At 44.8% G+C, this 20,848-nt stretch overlaps 1 protein-coding gene across 6 annotated transcripts in view; it reads left to right on the top strand.

Annotated features, from left to right (window-relative positions):
- The window catches only part of SYN3 (synapsin III), a 498,442-nt gene that overhangs the window by 413,345 nt on the left and 64,249 nt on the right, over positions 1–20,848 (top strand). For all 6 annotated transcript variants that reach the window (XM_070789671.1, XM_070789672.1, XM_019961256.2 and 3 more), the window contains one exon: positions 12,140–12,202. In XM_070789671.1, the coding sequence (XP_070645772.1) occupies positions 12,140–12,202 (63 nt within the window). The remainder of the gene's footprint in view (positions 1–12,139; positions 12,203–20,848) is intronic.

Below are 20,848 nucleotides of genomic sequence, written 5' to 3'. Positions count from 1 at the left end.
CCAATGGGACATTTACGAGGTTGCTTGGAAACCTCATGTGTATCCTTGGTTGGGTTGGAGGTGCCTGTGGGACCGTCTGGGGCTGGGTTTTTGAGGCAGGTCGGTAACTCAGGAGAGGCCTGAAGGTTCAGTGATGAGCAGTAGCAGACACAGACCTGAAACTTCTTATGGAGTTAACAGACTAGTGAGGGAATCAGACGATTGTTCAACAATCTCATAGGTGAATTTAAAACGGCCAAGTGCTAAGGAAGAGAAAGAGTTCAGCGGGCTGTTAGCTAGGCAAGAAGCTGAGTGCCAGCTTCTTGAGGAAGCAGCAGTGGAGATGTGATCTGATGTGGGGATAGGAGGAGCAGGAAGAGTGTTCCAGGCAATGAGAGCAGCATGTGTAAAGGCCCTGTGGCTAGAAGGAGCAAAGCCAGTATCAGGTCAGAAAGAAAGCCAGAAAGACTGGGATAGAGAAGGTGATGGGGGAGCGTGCGTAAGGCGGGGTGGGGGTTGGGGAAAGGCTGGAGCCAGATCTTGGAGCCATGTAGGCTGCGGTCAGTTTTGTCATGACATGTTCTGTCTTGTCTTTCAATCACCTTGGTAATTTGTAGATTTGTCACAGCATTAAAGGATTGGAAAGGATTGCCCCAGGTCATCTTGTCCATTCTACTCCCTCTAGACAGGACTTTCTTAGCATGCAGTACTTAAACTCCAAGAAGATTCTGTCAGATATTACACACCAAGGTTAAGGTTTATCAAGCAGCTTTCAGGATGTTTCTGTTTTCTCTTTTTAATGAATCTTTTTAAATGTCTGTAACAAGCCCTGTTTCTGCACCTCCCCATATCTGTCAAACCTTCATTGAGTCCCCTGCGGACAACGTGGCATCAGGCTTCCTTGCCCTCTTCTCTCTCTTTGTGTCCCAGGAATGACTGAATTCTGTCCATCGGGCCTTGACATCCCCCTCCACACTCCATGCCCCTCAGATCACAGATGTGAAAGAAATGAGAACTAGGATGGACTGCTGTCCCACTGGCTTCCCAGGTGGCGCTAGCGGTAAAGAGCTGGCCTGTCAATGCAGGAGACCTGAAAGACATGGGTTCAATCCCTGATTCAGGAGGAGTCCCTGGAGGAGGGCATGGCATCCCACTGCAGTATTCTTCTTGCCTGGAGAATCCCTTGGACAGAGGAGCCTGGGAGGCTACAATCCATGGGGGTCTCAAAGAGTCAGTCATGACTGAGCAACTTAGCACATAGCATGCATGCTGTCTGACTACATGCCAGGCCTTGGACATCCTCTAACTCAATTTAAGCCTCTTCACCAGCAGTGACCATTTAGTGACAGACACCTATTATAATGTCACTTCATCAAGTGATCTTCCTAGGGGTATGAGAAGACTGAGTCACAAGAGTAGCCAGTGAGTTGCCCACAGGCTCATATCCATAGGTGTCAGCTGGATGTGAACCCTAGGGGCCTTCTGGCTCCACAGTTGATGCTGCCCCCGCTGGCCCCCAAGCTGCTTGGTCATCACAGTAGCCAGTCTTGTCCTAATGAGTCTGCTGGCCTCCACCCACCCTCTTCAACCAAATCCACAAATATACACAGTTCTGAACACATGGAAGCCCTTAATGATGAATAGCGTAATTATCCAGAAGCAGCAGCAGGACAGTGGGCTCAGGCCAAATCCTATTTACTCCACTTTCTTGATGAGTAATACTAGGCAAGCATCTTCACCTCTCTCAGCCTTCACTTCCTTCATATGTAGTAGTGTAGCATGCATGCTCAGTCCTGTCTGACTCTGTGACCGAGTGGACTGTAGCTCGCCAGGCTCCTCTGTCCATGAAATTTCCCGGCTAAGAATACTGGAGTGGGTTGCCATTTCCCACTCCAGGAGATCTTTCTGACTCAGGGATTGAACCTGTGTCCCCAGCATCTTTTGCACTGCAAGCAGCTTCTTTACCACTGAGCCATAGGAGATGGGGCTAAAAATCATCATCTCATAGATGTGTCAAGAGATTTAAAAGAGACGATATTGGTCAAGTGTTTAGCACCATTCCTGGTACACTGTAAGTGCTCCAAAATGGGAGCTGTTGTTAACACAGCTCCCAGAAGTCTTCCTGAACCTGCTTTGTCTATAGGTACACTCTGCACCCAAACCCTCAGTGGCTGCCCAGTGTTCACAGAAACCATCCTAAATCCCTTCTTTGTGTCTAAGCGCCCCCCAAGCTTGCCACTGCCCACATTTTCACCCTAATTCCCACTGCGTCCCCAGCAAGCCTCTACTCACACCAACCTTTACTAACAAGTTTTCCCCAAATTCTGTCCAACTCTGCCTGTATACATGTGGCGTCATTCCCTGTCATGGAAGCCTTTGTCTAACGCCCATCCAACATATACACTTCCTGCACAGTCACTATATGCCACCCCTTGGATGGAGCCTGGGGATACAGCTGTAAATGAAACATGCAGAGCACCTTGTTCTCTCAGCGCACCTACCTTGGATTTGAGAGAGGGACAACAAAGAAAATAAACGTGCAATTACAAATAGTGGCTAACTCTATGAAGGGAGAGTTCATGGTGTGATAAAGAAGATTCAAGAAGCACTTATTTTTTTAGACCAATATCCAGGGAAGTGCACTCTGGAGACAGAGCATATCAACTGAACTGTGAAGTATGTAAAGGGGTGGCCTAGAAAACAGTGTTAGGTAGCATCTTTCAGAGAAAAGGAGCAGCGGATGCAGAGGCCGGAGGTAATGAGGCTCATTCACTAAAGATCTGAAAGGCCCATGTGTTGGAACATGTAGACAGAAGCTGGGGTGGTAAGGAGGGGAAACACAGGATGAAACAACAGGTAGTGCGAACTAGATCAGGCCGAGCCTCAGAGGCTTGGACGGAGACCCAGCTTCTCCTTGAAACCTTCCAAGGTGTTTTTGGTCCTTGTTTTCCTCCCCCAGATTCTTCCAAGCCTTGCTTTCTCCATCACTTAACCAGGACCAAACACTGTGTTTTTAAATCTCCAGAGAGTCGTGAATATACAGAGAGCTGCCTCCTTCAGTGGGGAGCTGCCTCAGACCACTCAGGTCACAGCTCTCCAATTCCTTGGCTTGACGTTGAGGTTGGTACAACTCTGATCTGGCCTCACACTGCTCTGACTACAACCCCCCAAGAGAATGCCTAGCAGGAGTCCTGGGCCACCCCCACTTACTTGGTTTTCTTGGGAGCCTTCTGAATAGGGCCCTTATCAGCCTGGGGATCTCTGGTTTCAAAAATGGATTCGCCCCTTCTAACAGGAAGTCAGGCCTCTTGCGCCACTGGGCAGTGCTGAACTCTGGAGCCCCGGGGCATGTGAGCGGGGACAGGGGGTCTGTGAGAGACTGATGCAGGCCTGCCATCCCCAGGGGAACTAAATAAAGCTATTGTTGGGAAGGGAAGAGAGAAAATAGCCGACAAGATGTTTTTTGTCCTTCATGACCTGTCTGTGTTTGGGGAGGGGCTGGCATGTTACAAATGAGTGGAAATAAGAGTGGCCTTTGAAACCCAATTGAATGGCTTGGGAAGGGAAAGGGGAAGCTTGGGGAGAAGACCTGGGTGGCAGTGGAGGAGCTCCATCGTTTCCTAACTGCCTGACCTTGACAGATGGCTTGCCCCCGATTTCTTATCTATTGCATCAGGAAAGGGCAGAATGCTAACAAATCTGAGTGCCTAGAACCATCCCTGGCCCTTATGAGACACTCAATAAGTGTGGTTGTCATTAACCTGGGAGATCATATGGTTGGGGGATCCATCCAGGGTGCAGTATGATAGCATCCTTGTTCTTTCTCGAGCTTTTACGTAGCAGGATGTCTCCAGAACCATCCCTGGCCCTTATGAGACACTCAATAAGTGTGGCTGTCATTAACCTGGGAGATCATATGGTTGGGGGATCCATCCAGGGTGCAGTATGATAGCATCCTTGTTCTTTCTCGAGCTTTTACATAGCAGGATGTCTCCAAATACTGCTGATTCTCCCCTTGAGAAGCTCTTGACTAGGATTTATGACACTAGCGTACAAGCTCAGGTGTACAAAGATATTTAGTGGTATTGATCATAGCAGCAGAGAGAGAGAGAAAATGGCACAAATGGCCATTATAGGAAAATGGCCAAGAATTGCAATCCACGTGCCCTGTGGGATATTGTGAAGCTACTAAAACTATTGTATTAGGAGTGTAGCTACTGACATGGGGAAGGGAGTGCAAATGGTGAGCTGTGAAGTGAAAAGAGCCATTTTGGAAAAAATTGATCTCATTCATACATATGTATAAATATTTGCAAAGATGGAGCATAACAGGTATTGGGCAGAAATCACCAGGACAATGAGATCAGTCACCTGGGATGGAAAGTGGGTTGTTGTTGTTGCTGAGTCACTAAGTCATGTCCAACTCTTTGCAACTGCATAGACTACAGCACATCAGGTTCCCCTGTCCCTCACTATCTCCTGGAGTTCAGATTGATGTCCATTGAGTCAGTAATGCTATCTAACCATCTCATCCTCACCTGGCAGAGGATGAGATGGAAAGTAGGGGAGGGATATAAAGGGAAAAAAAATATTGTGGTAAAAATAGGGAAAAACTAATGGTTTAATGGTAAGTGAATAAATATAAAATTCTTTCTCTAATATTGCAGAATATCCCTTTTTTTAATTGAACATATAAATGAGGACTATAAAGTAGGGTGGACCAAAGCAAACACTGATTTGATTAGAGGATAAAGTTGTAGACAATCCTAGTCTTGAATTTCTATGGTCATTTGAAGATGATATTTCCATTTTTTTAAGTATCACTTAAAAAACTTTTTGGGAGTGTCCCCACTCTCTCCATCACCACCATCCTACTTCAAGCCCAACCAGTAGCACTTCAAGTCGGTCGTAACCAATTCCAAATTGCTCTCTGGTCCTTCAGTTCAGTTCAGTCCCTCAGTCCTGTCCAACTTTTTGCAACCCTATGGACTGCAGCATGTGCCAGGCTTCCCTGTTCATCACCAACTCCCCGAGTTTACTCAGACCCATATCCATCAAGTCGGTGATGCCATCCAGCCATCTCATCCTCTTGCATCTCCTTCTCCTCCTGCCTTCAGTCTTTCCCAGCATCAGGGTCTTTTCTGTTGAGTCAGTTCTTCACATCAGGTGGCCAAAGTATTGGAGTTTTCAGCTTTAGCATCTGTCCTTCCAATGAATATTCAGGACTGATTTCCTTTAGGATTGACTGGTTTGATCTCCTAGCAGTCCAAGGGACTCTCAAGAGTCTTCTCCAACACCACAGTTCAAAGACATCAATTCTTCACTGCTCAGATTTCTTTATAGTCCAACTCTCACATCCGTACATGACTACTAGAAAAACTATAGCTTTGACTAGACAGATCTTTGTCACCAAAGTTATGTGTGTGCTTTTTAATAAGGTGTCTAGGTTAATCATAGCTTTTCTTCCAAGGAGCAAGCATCTTTTATGTTTGTGACTGCAGTCCCCATGTGCAGTGATTTTGGAGCCCAGAAAAATAGTCTTTCACTGTTTCCATTGTTTTCCCATCTATTTGCCATGAAGTGATGGGACTGGATGCCATGATCTTCGTTTTCTGAATGTTGAGTTTTAAGCCAGCATTTTTACTCTCTGCTTTCATTTTCATCAAGAGGCTCTTTAGTTCTTCTTCATTTTCTGCCATAAGGGTGGTGTCATCTGCATATCTGAGGTTATTGATATTTCTCCCACCAATCTTGATTCCAGCTTGTGCTGCATCCAGCCTGGTATTTCACATGATGTACTCTGCATGTAAGTTAAATAAGCAGGGTGACAATATACAGCCTTGACGTACTCCATTCCCAACTTGGAACCAGTCTGTTGTTCCATGTTCGGTTCTAACTGTTTCTTCTTGATCTGCATACAGGTTTCTCAGGAGGCAAGCAAGGTTGTCTGGTATTCCCATTTCTTGAAGAATTTTCCACAATTTGTTGTGATATACACAGTCAAAGGATTTGGCATAATCAATAAAGCAGAAGTAGATGTTTTTCTGCTATTCTCTTGCTTTTTCAATGATCCAGCAGATATTGGCAATTTGATCTTTGATTCCTTTGCCTTTTCTAAATCCAGCTTGAACATCCAGAAGTTCGCAGTTCACATACTGTTGAACCCTGGCCCTTCAGCCTCTCCCAATACAATTTAACCTGCTCTCAGCTGACAGGTCATGCTCCTGTCCCAGAACTGAGCTATTTCTCCAGCCCATCCAAGCAACCTAAATTCTTCCCTTCAGATTTGAAGGCCCCTAGCAATCGGGCCCCAAATTGCCTCTTCCTTCTCAGATCACCAGCTCAGAGACTTGCAAGCTGGTTCTGAAAAGAATGCTTTTCTCAATCAAAGTAAAAAATGGCAAAGGAAAATTTCTCCTAGTATCAGGAAAATTCATTGTTTTAAACACATTTTCAAAATACTTTTTTTGAAATATCCTACTGTAAATTCTCAGATTTCCCTTGATTGACTTTCTGTGTCAATTTCTACTCCCACTATTTTTGACCATTAATATGTTCCTCTAGTCTCATTTAAGAGTGTTGGAGAAGGGCACTCCGTTTAAATATTTAATTCCACTTAGAAATTATGTCCAAAATCACTTTATTGATGATAAACTCATATTAAGTTTCATAAGATAAATCCTCCCTTCCTTTGAGTCTTCATTCATTAAAGCTCATGAAGAATCTAAACACCCTTCATGGGAAGACCATAGCACTCTGCGCTATTCAGCTCTTGAGGGATGCTAAGCCTTCCCTCCACCCACCCACAAAGCTATTCATCCTTCAGAATCCTTCTCTGAGTCTTCCTTTTCTATGGGACTTGCTCATGACACCACCCACTCGGACTCACCCACTGTACTGCTGGGTCTGCTCTTTCATTGCATCGTTCATCTCTCTGGGAAACCCTGTCTCAATCTTCTGTGTGTCCTACACAACATAAAACAGAGAGCCAGCCATGTAATAGTTCTTATTTCAATTAGTGCACACTGAATTGATTTGATCTTATACTGTTTTATTCATCCTTATGTTTAGGGAAGAGTATTTATTGCACCTCAGAGATGCATATGGTCCCCAGGAAAGTGTGCCTTGGGAGAGAGAGGACTTGATTAAGACTCAAAACACATGAGCTTGACTGGTTCTGTTATTATATGTTGTGAAAACAATCACTTCACTCTGGTCTTCAGTATCTAGGAGGACACATGTATTAGTTTCCTATTACTTCTCTAACAATTTAGCAGCTTAAAAGAATACCTCTTTATTAGTTCACAGTTACGTACATCGGGTAGAACGGCATGCCAAGGTTCTCTGCTTAGGGTCTCATCCAACTGAAATCAAGATGCTGGCATGCCACATTCTCCAGAGCTCAAGTTTCTCCCCCAAGCTCATTCTTTTTACCCACGTAATTCAGTTCTTTGCAGCTATGGGTCTGAGGTCCTCAGTTCCCTGCTGGCTTTCAGCCAGGGGCTGCCTTCATCTCCTGGCATAGGAATGATATATTAAGTCTCATGCTTCGAATCTCACCTCCTTCCTCTTCTGCCACCAGTCTGAGAAAGTTCTCTGCTTTTAAGAGCTCGTGTGACTCAATTAAGATAATCTCCCTGTTTTAAGGTCAGCTGTGCATATAACCAGACCAATCATTGTCTGACAATCTCATCACATTCACGGACTCCAGAGATTAGAGTGGGACACCTTGGGGAGCATTCCTAGAAACTCTACCTGCCTTAACATGTTAATATAGGGAATAGGCAAGATGATTCCTAAGTCAATGATCTCTGATGACTCCCTGTGGTGTAGTCTCCTGATTTTCCTTCATTGGGCTTCACTTCACTCCCTCCCCTGCTCTTAAGCAGATACTGCCGGGTTGGAGCCTCTGGTCTCTTTCTTCCATCATCCAGCCTCCCTCTTTATCTCTCTCTTTGCCCCACAAAACCAGAGTCATCTCCTTCCTCCCTTCAACTCTACTTCACACTTTGATTTTGAACCTCTATGTGGTGCCAGTTTTACATTCTTTATGTCATTTCTTCTTCCCCCAACTAACCTGTGAGTTGGGCATTATTGTCCCCATTTTGCAGATTCAGTTCAGTCAGTTCAGTTCAGTCTCTCAGTTGTGTCCAACTCTTTGTGACTCCATGGACTGCAGCATGCCAGGCCTCCCTGTCCATTGCCAACTCCCGGAATTTACTGAAACTCATGTCCATTGAGTCAGTGATGCCATCCAACCATCTCATTCTCTGTTGTCCCCTTCTCCTCCTGCCTTCGATCTTTCCCAGCAACAGGGTCTTTTCAAGTGAGTCAGTTCTTCGCATCAGGTGGCCAAAGTATTGGAGTTTCAGCTTAAGTATCAGTCCTTTCAATGAATATTCAGGACTGATTTCCTTTAGGATGGGCTGGTTGGATCTCCTTGCAGTCCAAGGGACTCTCAAGAGTCTTCTCCAACACCACAATTCAAAAGCATCAGTTCTTTGGTGCTCAGCATTCTTTATAGTCCAACTCTCACATCCATACAGGACTAATGGAAAAACCATAGCTTTGACTAAATGGACTTTTGTTGGTAAAGTAATGTCTCTGCTTTTTAATATGCTGTCTAGGTTGGTCAAAACTTTTCTTCCAAGGAGCAAGCGTCTTTTTATTTATTTATTTATTTATTTTAATTGAAGGCTAATTACTTTACAATATTCCAGTGGTTTTGCTATACACTGACATGAATCAGCCATGGGTGTCCCACCCTCGCCTTCTCCCACAGAGTCCAAAAGACTGTTCTATACATCTGTGTGTCTCACATATAGGGTTATCGTTACCATCTTTCTAAATTCCATATATACATGTTAGTATACTATATTGGTGTTTTTCTTTCTGGCTTACTTCACTCTGTGTAATAGGCCCCAGTTTCATCCACCTCATTAGAACTGATTCAAATGTATTCTTTTTAATATCTGAGTAATATTCCATTGTGTACATGTACCACAGCTTTCTTATCCATTCATCTGCTGATGAACATCTAGGTTGCCTCCATATCCTGGTTATTATAAACAGTGCTGTGATAAACACATCTTTTAATTTCATGGCTGCAGTCACCATTTGTAGTAATTTTGGAGCTCCCAAAAATAAAGTCTGTCTTTGTTTCTACTGTTTCCCCATCTGTTTGCCATGAAGTGATGGGACCAGATGCCATGATCTTCATTTTCTGAATGTTGAGTTTTAAGCCAACTTTTTCACTCTCCTCTTTCACTAAAGGCTCTTTAGCTCTTCTTTGCTTTCTGCCATAAGGGTGGTGTCACCTGCATATCTGAGGTTATTGCTATTTCTCCCGGAAATCTTAATTCCAGCTTGTGCTTTATTCGTAATTTTGCAGATGAGAGCAAATTTTTGTACCCATTTTGCAGATTAGAGCACATTATTGTGTTCATTTTGCAGATTAGAGCAGTAGGGTTCAGAGAAGTTAAATATCTAGTCTAAGATTAAACAGAAGGGAAGGTTAAATCTGAGCACAGTTCTTTCCAGTACCTGCCGGCATGCAGGGAAGCAATCAATTTGAGAGGGATGGAGAGGAAGAGAGAGCGCAACGTTGCCCCTCACCTCAAGTTCCACCCTAAAATAAGATGAAGATGAAGCCCCAGTAGTGATCTGGGCAGTTCACGGACTGCAGAGGGTGTCTAGGGTATGTGAGTGAATGGCTGGGGGTGACGATTTTGCTGGGGAACAAGACCACTTGGTGAAAATGCACCCATGCATTTCACTGTATGCCCCTTGAGTTGGTAAAATTTCAGTCTTTCAGCCTCAAGTGTCGGGATCTCTTTTCCTGCCTATGAGAGCATAGGTGGGTACATCCACTTTGCAGAGCAATTTGGCTACATCTAGCAAATCTGACAGAGAAGGCAATGGCACCCCACTCCAGTACTCTTGACTGGAAAATCCCATGGATGGAGGAGCCTGGAAGGCTGCAGTCCATGGGATCACTTAGGGTCAGCCACGACTGAGCAACTTCACTTTCACTTTTCACTTTCATTCATTGGAGTTGGAAATGGCAACCCACTCCAGTGTTCTTTCCTGGAGAATCCCAGGGACGAGGGAGCCTGGTGGGCTGCCGTCTATGGGGTCACACAGAGTCGGACATGACTGAAGCGACCGCAGCAGCAGCAGCAAAGCTGAGGCAAGCACTGCCCCACCCCAGCAATTCCATACCTGTGCCTGTGTCTTGGTGAAGCTCCCTTACTAGTATTGTTTATAATTGGAAAAATAGAAGTCACCTAAGTGTTCATTAGCAGGAAATGGGCAAATGGTAATGTGCTCATCAAATGGAATACTTGGCAGCAGTTAAACGGGAATCTGAGCTATATGTATCAACATACATGAATCTCACGAACACAATGTACCCCAAAAATTCATAAGAGTAGATTCTTTTGATGCTACTTACATAAGGTTTTTAAATGTGTAGTGTCTATTATTGGGAATCCTTGGTAGTAGTTAAATATGAATAAACACAAGGGAATAATAAACACATAATTTATATGACGGTTACATCTGAGATAGGAAGGAAGGAAATGTGATGAGATAGGAGGGAAGGAAATGTGATGAGAAAGGACATCAGGGGCTTCAACTGTATGGACAATTGTTTATTGCTAAAGCTAAGTGATATTCACAGTATTGCTTTTAAAGTCTTTTTTCATGTGAAATATTCCATAATAACTCTTACACTGACAAATATTACCACCAGGAACATGCTTACCACTTATAACATGAAGTGGAAAGAGCAATAAGCAGAATTGGGTATGCATTATACTCCCAACTTTGTAAGAACAGAACAAATCAAAAGAAAAATTTAGATTAAAAAAAGAAAAAGGGAAACAGATAATACACCAAAACCATTAAAGTTCAATGGTGATTTTTATTGTGCTCTTTGTACATAATGACATAGTACTTTTTTATAGTTTCCAAAATTTTATAGTGAGTACACATTGCTTTTGGAATCAAAAACAAATATTGCCTTTTCTAAAATCTGCATTTGTTAACTCTAGACACTAGGATATTATACATTTTAGCCTGAAATGAGGAAGAAATTTCTTATTCAGCCTCTACTGCAGGAAGCCCTTGCTTAGGTCTTAGAGCAAACAAGTCACATCGAGCTTGGAGTCTAACAGACCCATGTCCCAGCTCCACCCCTTCCCAGCAGCTGCCTGAGTCTTGACTTTTTGTGAAGTGTTACAAGAATACCTTTCCTGCTTGCCTCACGTGACCTTGGTGGGGGAAAATGAAATGAGGTCCGGGCCATGGCTTTGGGACCCACAACAGACCCTCTGTGGCAGCTACAGTCGCTCCTGTGTGTCAGACCAGGTGCTGGGCACCACAAGGGAAGACCTGGTTCCTCCTCCCAGAGCATCCAGGGTGTCAGCGGACAGCCCAGGGTTGAGGGACAGGCACCAGAATAGAAACCTGTACGGCACAGAGGGTGGGACATGATTACCTCTTCTGGAGTTGACCAAGTCGTGGAATTGTTACTAAATAATGAGGAGGGATAACCTCTGCCCTTAAGCAACTCCAAGTATACTTCTAGACACCGAACAAGCCTATTTCAAACAACATACAGACAGCATGAGGAGGAGATGCGTAGGTTCAGTCCCGGTCCCCTCACTTCCTAGCTGAGTAAGCATGGCCAAGACAAGCATCTGACCATCTGAGCCCCTCTCTTCCTCTGTATCACAGGGAGAGACATGCATGCCTTACAAGTCTTACCCAGACCCAGACTGTACCACAGATTCTGTGTCAGCCCCTTCCCTGGGTCAGGCCATGTTCTGGTTGCTGGGGGTATGACAGGGAACTAACCAGGCCAGGCTGCTGCCCCATCAGTCTTTAAAGGTGGGAGTCCAGGACAGTAGCTCAACACAGCGCCCATGCAGTCCAGCCCATAAATGCTTGTTCTCATCTTGATGTGACCGCTATTATTTTTCTTCATTGGAAGATAATTGCTTTACAATGTTGTATTGGTTTCTGTCGTACAACATCGTGAAATCAGTCAGAACTGTATATATGCATATATAAGGGCTTCCCAGGTGGCACTAGTGACCAGAGTGTCGGCGGTGATGCTCTGGGATGCTAATAAGTGGTTTTCTCTTGTCTCTTTCAGCTCACAGCCCCTCACTTCCCCGTGGTGGTTAAGCTGGGACATGCCCACGCCGGAATGGGAAAGGTATGAGAAGCAGCTCTTCCTTCCACTTACGTTAATACTCACGCGGCTCCCCCGGACCACCTGCTCCCCTCTCTCTGTATCCCCCAACACCCCCACCTTAGCCTAGCCTCCCAGAACAGAGAGTTAGAGGAACTCCACATTCCCTCCCTCCCCCCATAACACACCTTCCTCTGCGCTCTCATGGATCACCTCTCCAGCTCAGTCCATACTTGCCAAACCCTCCCTGGCTAATCAGTTCCCGTGATTGTAGATTCAGAGAAATGGATGTACAGCACTTTGTAGATGGTTCTTATCATCTCCACAGCTGCGTGTAAGCACGTGTCTTACTCATCGCTCTATCACCTGCAGAGTTAGAACCTAGAAGGTGGTGAATGCATATGGCTCCATGGAGGAAGCCCCTGGAGTCAGTCAGTTTCCACAAAAGTCAAAAACATATCCTCCACAGTCACAGCTGACACTGTTACAGAACCAAACTTGGGTCCACTCGCCCACATGCTATAAAGCCAGTCTCCTTACACAAGGTTGTGGTCAAAGAGAGCACAGCATTTATTGTCAAGGAGGACTGGGGGCTCCTGCTTTAAAACCTTGAACTTCCTAAAGGGTTTCAGCTGAGCATTCTTAAAGGCCAGGTGAGGGAGGGGGTCTCAGGGTATGTGATCAGTTTGCACAATTCTCTGATTGGTTGATGGTGAAGTCATAGAGTGGTTAATATGATCAATCCTTAGGCACCAGTAGGTCTGGAGACTCATGATCATCAAGTAGTTTTAATTTCTTCCATTCAGTGATGGTTTTAGCATCTGCAAAAACAACTCAGGAAGTGTGCATCGGATACTGTTATCTAAATACTTCAGAGAGGAGCTACAGCAGAAGATGAGGGGGAGGGGTCTGTCCCAGGAAGGCCCAAGAGGGTCCTGCTCGGTTACAACATATTGTGACACTGTACTGGTCAGATTTTTGCAGTTGCAAGTATAGAAACACAGCTCACGTTAGAGTGCAAAAGACAATTCGTTGGTTCAAGCGTCAGAAAGTCTCGGATAGTTCCTGATAGATTCAGGCAGAGCTGGATCCAGGAGCTCAAATGATACCAGACCTATTGGCCCTGTTAATCTCTGCCTGGTGTTTTCTTCGCATGGTTGAGTTAGACAGCTGTGGATGGCCCGCTCTGGTCCCTAAGCTCACCATCCCAGAGGAAGAAAGACCCTGTCTCTTTCTGGTGCCTCTATAAATCTCATGGAGGAATATTGATCAGTGCCTGCGCTTCTAGAGATTTACTCCTAAATAAGGGGGATGGGGATGGGGAAGTTGGGGTGGAGGGGAAAACAGGCTACCTCTCAAGCTTCTGGCTCAAACAGGACCATGTGAGAACAGGTAGATTTCAGTGCCTGCGGTCCCCAGTGGAGGAACCTGAGGCCACATGCGAGGCCCAGCACAGCTGTGCGCCAGCAGGGGCCGGTGGAAACCTTGCTTTGTGTAGGCACAGTCCAACCATGAATAACCCTGCACCCTGCACCTCTGTTCTTCCCGTTCTTCCCATGCCGTATGCCTTCTGTGTAACCTCTTCCCACCTAAACTCCATCCCCTTCAAGCAGCAAAGGATGGAAAGGGTCAGACAGGTCAGGGCGTGACCTCAGCTCTGACTTTTATGTTAACTGGAGCAAGTTGCCATCTAACTTCTTTTGGCCTCCTCATCTGGCAAATGATGATACTTCTTACAAACATCTTTAAAATGAATCCTTATCAATTATGTCACAGTAAAACTGGAAGAAAAAAGTAAAATTTTTTTAAAGTCCTCCCTCCCTACTTCCTCTCCCTAAAAAGTACACATTGTGAGGGCAGAGCTTTTTACCTGTTTGCTCCCTACTGTTCCCACTGCCCACAGTGGTCCCGGCTGCACCCTGGCCCCTCAGGTTGCTGGGTGGTTGACTGACTCCCTCTTCACCCTGAGTCTGTTCCCCACTGCCTGTTCTCCCTACCTCTCCTCCCTGCCCTGTCATCTGACTACATCTCCCTGCCCTCCTATGGCTGCCCTCCCCGTGGTCCTCAATGACCCTCTGCTGCTAATTCAGTGATCATATCTCTGTCCATATCTGAACTGTCCTGTCTACATCATTTGAAGCTGCTGGCCCTCCTTTCTGTCCTGAGATCCATGCCCCTCTCCTGGATCTCTGGCTCTCTCTCTGACCATTCCTTCACCGTCTCCTTCAAGAGCTTTCCTTCCTGCCCCATCTTTAGCCTCGTCTGTTCCATCAGCACACACTGTCTGAGCTCTCGTCTGCGCTCTCCACTGCAGCTCCCGTCTACACGCCAGCAGCCCTCCAGTCACCCTTGCTGTGCAGCGTCTCGGGCTCTTCTATCCAGTTACGTCCTCTGCATCTCCACTGGTCCGCCCGGGAAACCTCAGACTCTCAAAATCCCAGACCACACCCATTTTCTTTTCAGAGAGCCCACTCTCCTTCCTTGTCTTCATCCTCCTCCTCTTCCTGGGACTGTCTTTACAACAGGAATCCCCAGTCCCTCCATTGTCTTCAAACAGAAATCTGGGTATCACCTCCCCTCTTCTGTGTACACATGGTCGTCATGTCCTGTCACTTACCCTTTATTAATGTTTCTCAAAAATGTCCTTTTTTTCTTGCCCCCCTGCCACCATCTTGGACAGCTTTGATAAAGCTAGAAGTTTCCCAAGAATTAAATTCCGTTTCTAAAGCTTAAAATAATCCCAGACAGGAAATAAAAAGAAGGAAATACTTAAAGAGACTGACGCAATGTCAGAGGAGGGGATGCCTCCCAGAGACGCAGGCCCCAGAGGAACTCCCAGAACATGGAAAGGAGGGCTCATCTCCAAGGATGAAAAGTGTCACTGGCTGGAATAAACTGAGGTTTGCAAAAAATGCTGAGATCAAGGGAAAGGGGCTTTTCTCCTTCTGTTTGGAATAAGAAAAGTATCAGAAATGGTCTGGACATGCCAACTGAGAAGATGATGTCATATTCATGGCTGAACAGGAGAAAAACAGGACGGTACCTTTTACAGGACTTTCACCTTCTCTCCAGAAGAAAGATTGTCTGCCTGGAGAGAAGCAAGGAGAACATTTCCAGGAAGAAACTGGTGAAGAGGCTGTTGAATTAACTCAGTCTTCCTGGAAATTCACCCAGGATCCCATGATTGAAGTTCCTGACCCTCCTCAAGTCTGTTTTTCCCCTTTGTTTGTATTGATCGGTGCCTACTCCATGCTGACAATAAGAGGATGAATAGGACCCAGTCCTTGCTCTCAAAAAACTGAGACAATTGCTTAGATAAATAAGTATAACACATGCTGAGGATCTGATGGAAGGCTGTGCAGGGCGTGTAGAGATGATTGAAGGAAGGAGCTTAATTCCACTTGCAGGGTGGAAGGATGAAAAGAGGTTCCACATCAAGGAAACCACAGGGTTTCGTGTGCCTGGAGATCTAAGGAATTCTAACAAACAAGAGAGACTCCAAGTCAAGAGATGGACCCTCTTATACTACAACAAAGAATAGTGGATGCCACAGGGCAGAGAGATCAAAATAGAGTGAAGTGCTGTGCAGCTTGGGGAGCACTTAGACAGTTAGGAGGTAATCAGGAGGCACAACAGGAGTTCTCAAGAAACCAGAACGGCCAGACCAATGGTTCTTAAGGGGGTGGGGGAGGGTAGTCTTCCCCCGGGGAGCATTTGGTTACATCTGGAGGCAGTTTTGGTTGTCACAACTGGGGGTGGGGGGATGTTAGTGACACCTGGCATCTACCCTGCAGAAACCAAGGATGCTGCTGAACACCCTGAAATGCCTAAGACTGCCCCCCGACACACAACAGAGAATTATCCAGTCCAAGATGTCAGTAGCATCAAAGTTGAGAAACCCGGGACAAAACTAATTTTGTTTCCTTTGTTGAAAGTTTTACCAGATTAGAAATCAAAGGAAGTAATGGTTATTATGGGCTTCCCTGGTGGCTCAGACGGTAAAGAATCCAAGAATCCACCTGTAATGCGGGAGACCTGGGTTCAACCCCTGGGTTGGGAAGATCCCTGGAGGAGAGCATCGCAACCCACTCCAGTATTCTTGCCTGGAGAAGCCCTATGGACAGAGGAGCCTGGCAGGCAGCAGTCCATAGGGTCGCAAAGAATTGGACAGGACTGAGGAACTAAGCACAGCACAGTGGTTACTATAGAGTTCACCAGTCTGTTCCAAAGGATTGTAATTCATCAGGATGCTAAAGGCTATTTTGTCAAATACGAAAATTCCATGTTAAAGTAGATTTCTAGTGCAAAACTTCTCAGACTCATTAAGTTTGCTCATATACCTCCTGAGGGTAGAAGAACATAAAAACTTGTGCAGAATTTTCCAGATTTACAGGACCAATGAAACGTTTGACCAGTTTTTGAGCTGTGTGTCCTTTCATTAACTTGTAAAAACTCTTTGCACATTACGACCATTCACCCTGTGTCATACTTTGCAATGATTTTTCTCCACTTGACAGCTACATGTCCATTTTATTATTCAGCTTTTAATCATTGTAAAGGTTTTTTTTTAAATTGTAGTCATGTGTTTCCATCTTTGGGAGTTTGTTATAGTAACTATAGGTGGTGATTTGATCTACTTGTTAGTTATGAGATCTTAGGTTAAGTTACTACCCTAGTATTATCTCATGTAAAAAGAGGATAATAATAGTATCAACCTAATAAGCTGGTTGTGAGGATTAAGAGACACTATGTATGTCAAACATAGCTCAGTGCTTGGAATGCAGTAGACACTCGATAAGTATTAGCTGTCATTATTACTAAGAATATTTGGGTCTGCTTTCAGAACCCCAAATCCAGCTGAATTCAATAAGGGAGTTATGACTAAACAGCATCCTCTGTCAGAAACCATTTCATTTGGCTACAGGTTCAATATGAATCAAATTGTTAAGGAGTTGCCAAAAGCTCTAATCCATAAACACCTAATAAATAGGTGAAAATGGGCTCAACTTTGTTCACCACTAGGGAAATGCAAATGAAAACCACAATGAGATGCCACTATAAAACCACTAGACTAGCTCAAGTTAAAAAGATTAGTAATTCTAAGTGTTGGCAAGAGCTTGGAACATTTGGAACATACCCACAGAGCTAGTGAAATTGTCAGTTTGTTTGATTTTATTTTTCATTAGAGGTTAATTACTTTACAATATTGTGATGGTTTCTGCCATACATAAACATGAGTCAGCCACAGGTATATGTGTGTCCTCTCCCTCTTGTACCGCCCTCCCACGACCCTCCTCATCCCACCCCTCTAGGCTATCACAGAGCACCGGCTTTGGATTCCCTGCATCATACAACAAATTCCCACCAACTGTCTATTGAAAGTGTCAACTGATATAACTACTTTGGAATATGTGTTGCTATTATCTGCTGATCTGAAATTACAAAGAGTTGCTTTTTTTAGGTAAAGTGAAGTTGCTCAGTCATGTCCGATTCTTTGCTACCCTGTGGACTGTAGCCCACCAGGCTCCTCTGTCCATGGGATTTTCCAGGCAAGAATACTAGAGTGGGTTGCCATTGCCTTCTCCAGGGGATCTTCCCAACCCAGGGATCGAACCCAGGTCTGCCACATTGCAGGCAGATGCTTTAACCTCTGAGCCAACAGGGAAGCCCATTTTTTAACTATACCCAACCTGAATGCATGTGTGTGAGTACTCCAGTGTTTATAGATGCTTGTTCATAGTTACCAAAATCTGGACACAGTCCATGTGTCCATTAAGAATAAAATATTAGTAGATAAATAAATTGCAGCAAATTCAGGCAAATGGGAATTTTCCAGAAATGAAAATGAATAAATTACAACTAAATATACAACAACATGCCTGAATCTCACAAACACACCAATGAATGAATTGTCAGATTTAAAAGGATGCCAATGTATATGATTCCATGTATATAAAATTCAAAGCCAGGGAAACTAATCTATAGTGCTATGTGGCATACATATAAGATTATAAAACTTACGAAAGCAAGAAGATTACTACCTTAAAGAATGAAGTGAAGTAAAGTGAAAGTCACTCAGTCATGTCCAACTCTTGCGACCCCATGTAGCCTGCCAGGTTCCTCTGTCCATGGGGATTCTCCAGGCAAAAATACCGGAGTGGATTGCCATTTCCTTCTCCAGGGGATCTTCCCAACCCAGGAATCGAACCCGAGTTTCCTGCATTGCAGGCAGATTCTTCATCCACTGAGATATGAGGGAAGCCCATTAAATAATAGAAGTTGCCTTTGTGGAGGAGGGAGGCGTGGTCGTGGCGTAGTTCTTGACGTGGTTCAAGCCTAGTTCTTGACGTGGGCGGTGTAGATGTTTGCTCTGTGATTGGTAGCTCACTGAACTGTCACTTTCTACCAGGCAAGTCTTTCTGTGTGTGTTATATTTCAAGATAAAATAAGGTGTTTTTTTTACCTTTATTAGGGCATATTAATGAAGATCTGATTTCCAAAGTAAAGTGAGAATCCTGCACTGCACTGGTCCCTGCATGGCTAGAACATTGTATTACGTTCTGGACTGTAAACAGGCTCTGGATGTTTGAATCATTGATAAATGAATGTGTTCAGGAGAAAATGAGCTGAGTAGTGGAGGGCAGAGCCTTCCAGCCTGGGAGGGCTAGAGACAGTGTGGCTGGCATCCTCAGAAACATGGAGAATTGTCCTGGGAAGGTCGGCTGGATATTTCTGTGTATTAGTAACAGGTAGGAGCCAAAAATGGGACCAAAGTCCGGGAGAAAGGCATGTCAGTTGTGTTGAAAGAGCAACTTTCTAACAATCAGAGGTGAACATTAATGGAATGAACAGCTGCTTTGTGTAGAAAGTTCTCATCAATGCAGAACTGGAGCAAAAATAAATATGTACTAGAGAGTTTCAAGAGAGTTTAAGCATTATTTGAGATTTTCTGCCTGAGATGTTTGAACTTGGTGAAATTGAGACACTTCTGTTTATGTTTTTATGTGGATATGTGAACTTTTTTTGCAACGGAAAGGGTCCATAGCTTCTTTCACCTTTTCACAGGGGCCATGATCCTTCCAAAGTTTAACACACCCTGAAGATGACTGCTACAGTATCTTCCAATGATGAGAATCTGTGGTTTTGATCAATACTATGAGCAGCCTATTGAATGGGATGGTGTATCTGTTATCATCATAGAACTTGAGTTCGTGGCCAACTGCCTATGGGGTAGCATTTGTAGAAAGCAGGGATTCTGATTTTAATCTGGATTTACCATTTACCAGTTGTGTGTTGTTCACTAAGCTGCATAATCTCTCTGTGCCTAGATTTCCTCATGTCTAATATGGGGACAATAATTTCCCTCCTGCAGTTGTAATGATGATAGAATCAATCAGCCCAGGCTTGGGAAGATGCTGGGTCAACACTCAGGGAATGGGAGCTTTAAAAACCCACTGCTAATATAAACTGTTCATCTGATGACTTAACTGCTTATCTCAACTAAGATGAGATAAGCAGTTGCTCATAATAGACCAAAAGGGGAGAAAAATTAAATTCTGGGCAAATTCTTAAAGTAAGCAAAATGGGCTTCTGGCATCCCCAAGAGAGGGCAAGATAACAAACAAACCCCAGCCTGGGAGACGCCTTCTCCTTATTTTGTAAATTCAGACTTTCAGGGCTTGAGTCCCAGCACCTCACTTAGAAGATAAGAACCTGGGGCCCCAGAGAGGAAAAGGGTCTTGCCCAAGGCCACCCAGTGAGGAAGCACCCCACCCCTAGGATCAGAACAGGAAGGGAAAGAAAGTCTTCTGAGATGATTCCACCCCATTACATACTTGAGAGATTAAGAATAGTAGTAATAATAATAGCCAGAGTGATAGTAAAAGCTAATTCTCTACAGAGTTTACTCTGTGCAGGCATTGTTCTAAGTGCTTTATAAATTAGTCATTACTATCTATAAATTACTATCCTCATAACCACCCTATGAGGAAGATATTAATCTTTTCGGTATCCCCACTTGACAGATGGGGAAACTGAGACACCAGGAGTAGGAGGCAGAGTTGGGGTTCAACCCCAGGCAGTCTGGTTCTGGCTTCTAAGTTCTGATAGATAAAGGGCGTTGCCATGGTCACAGTTTAGTAAGCCCAGACATGGGTATCCTAACACTCCCCCTTGCCCAGGGTTTGTTGTTCTACTAAGAGTAGCCTGGAGTGATGAGGTGCAGGGTTGAGCTGACCTGTGTATTCTGAGGGGTCAAAGTGACGGCTCCCAATGCACTGTCTCCAGCAGCATCTTGCACACCCTGGCGTCTTGCACACCCTGGCATCTTGCACACCCCGGCGTCTTGCACACCCCTGCATCTTACACACCCCGGCGTCTTGCACACCCTCACATCTTGCACATCCTGGCTCGACCAGGACCGCTGCTGTCCTCAGCTCCCAGCGACCTGGACTCCATCTCTTCTTTCACGCTGACTCTCCCAGTGAGATTTCCCAGCACTGTCTGCTTCTTTAAGTGGGAGTAGATAGTCAGCTGACACAGTCATGGAGAGAAAGGACTAGAAAACGAGCAAATGAGCAAACGGAACCCAGGGGAACACTTAAAACATAGAGTGCTCCCCCAGCACCTGGGTGACGACCTGGGAGGAAAGTCGCTCTGTGTTTCATGCTC

Source organism: Bos indicus, chromosome 5, assembly GCF_029378745.1.
Source record: "Bos indicus isolate NIAB-ARS_2022 breed Sahiwal x Tharparkar chromosome 5, NIAB-ARS_B.indTharparkar_mat_pri_1.0, whole genome shotgun sequence".
Lineage (NCBI taxonomy): Eukaryota > Metazoa > Chordata > Mammalia > Artiodactyla > Bovidae > Bos > Bos indicus.
Note: the sequence above shows the minus strand (reverse complement) of the source record. Positions and strands in the feature narration are given on the sequence as shown.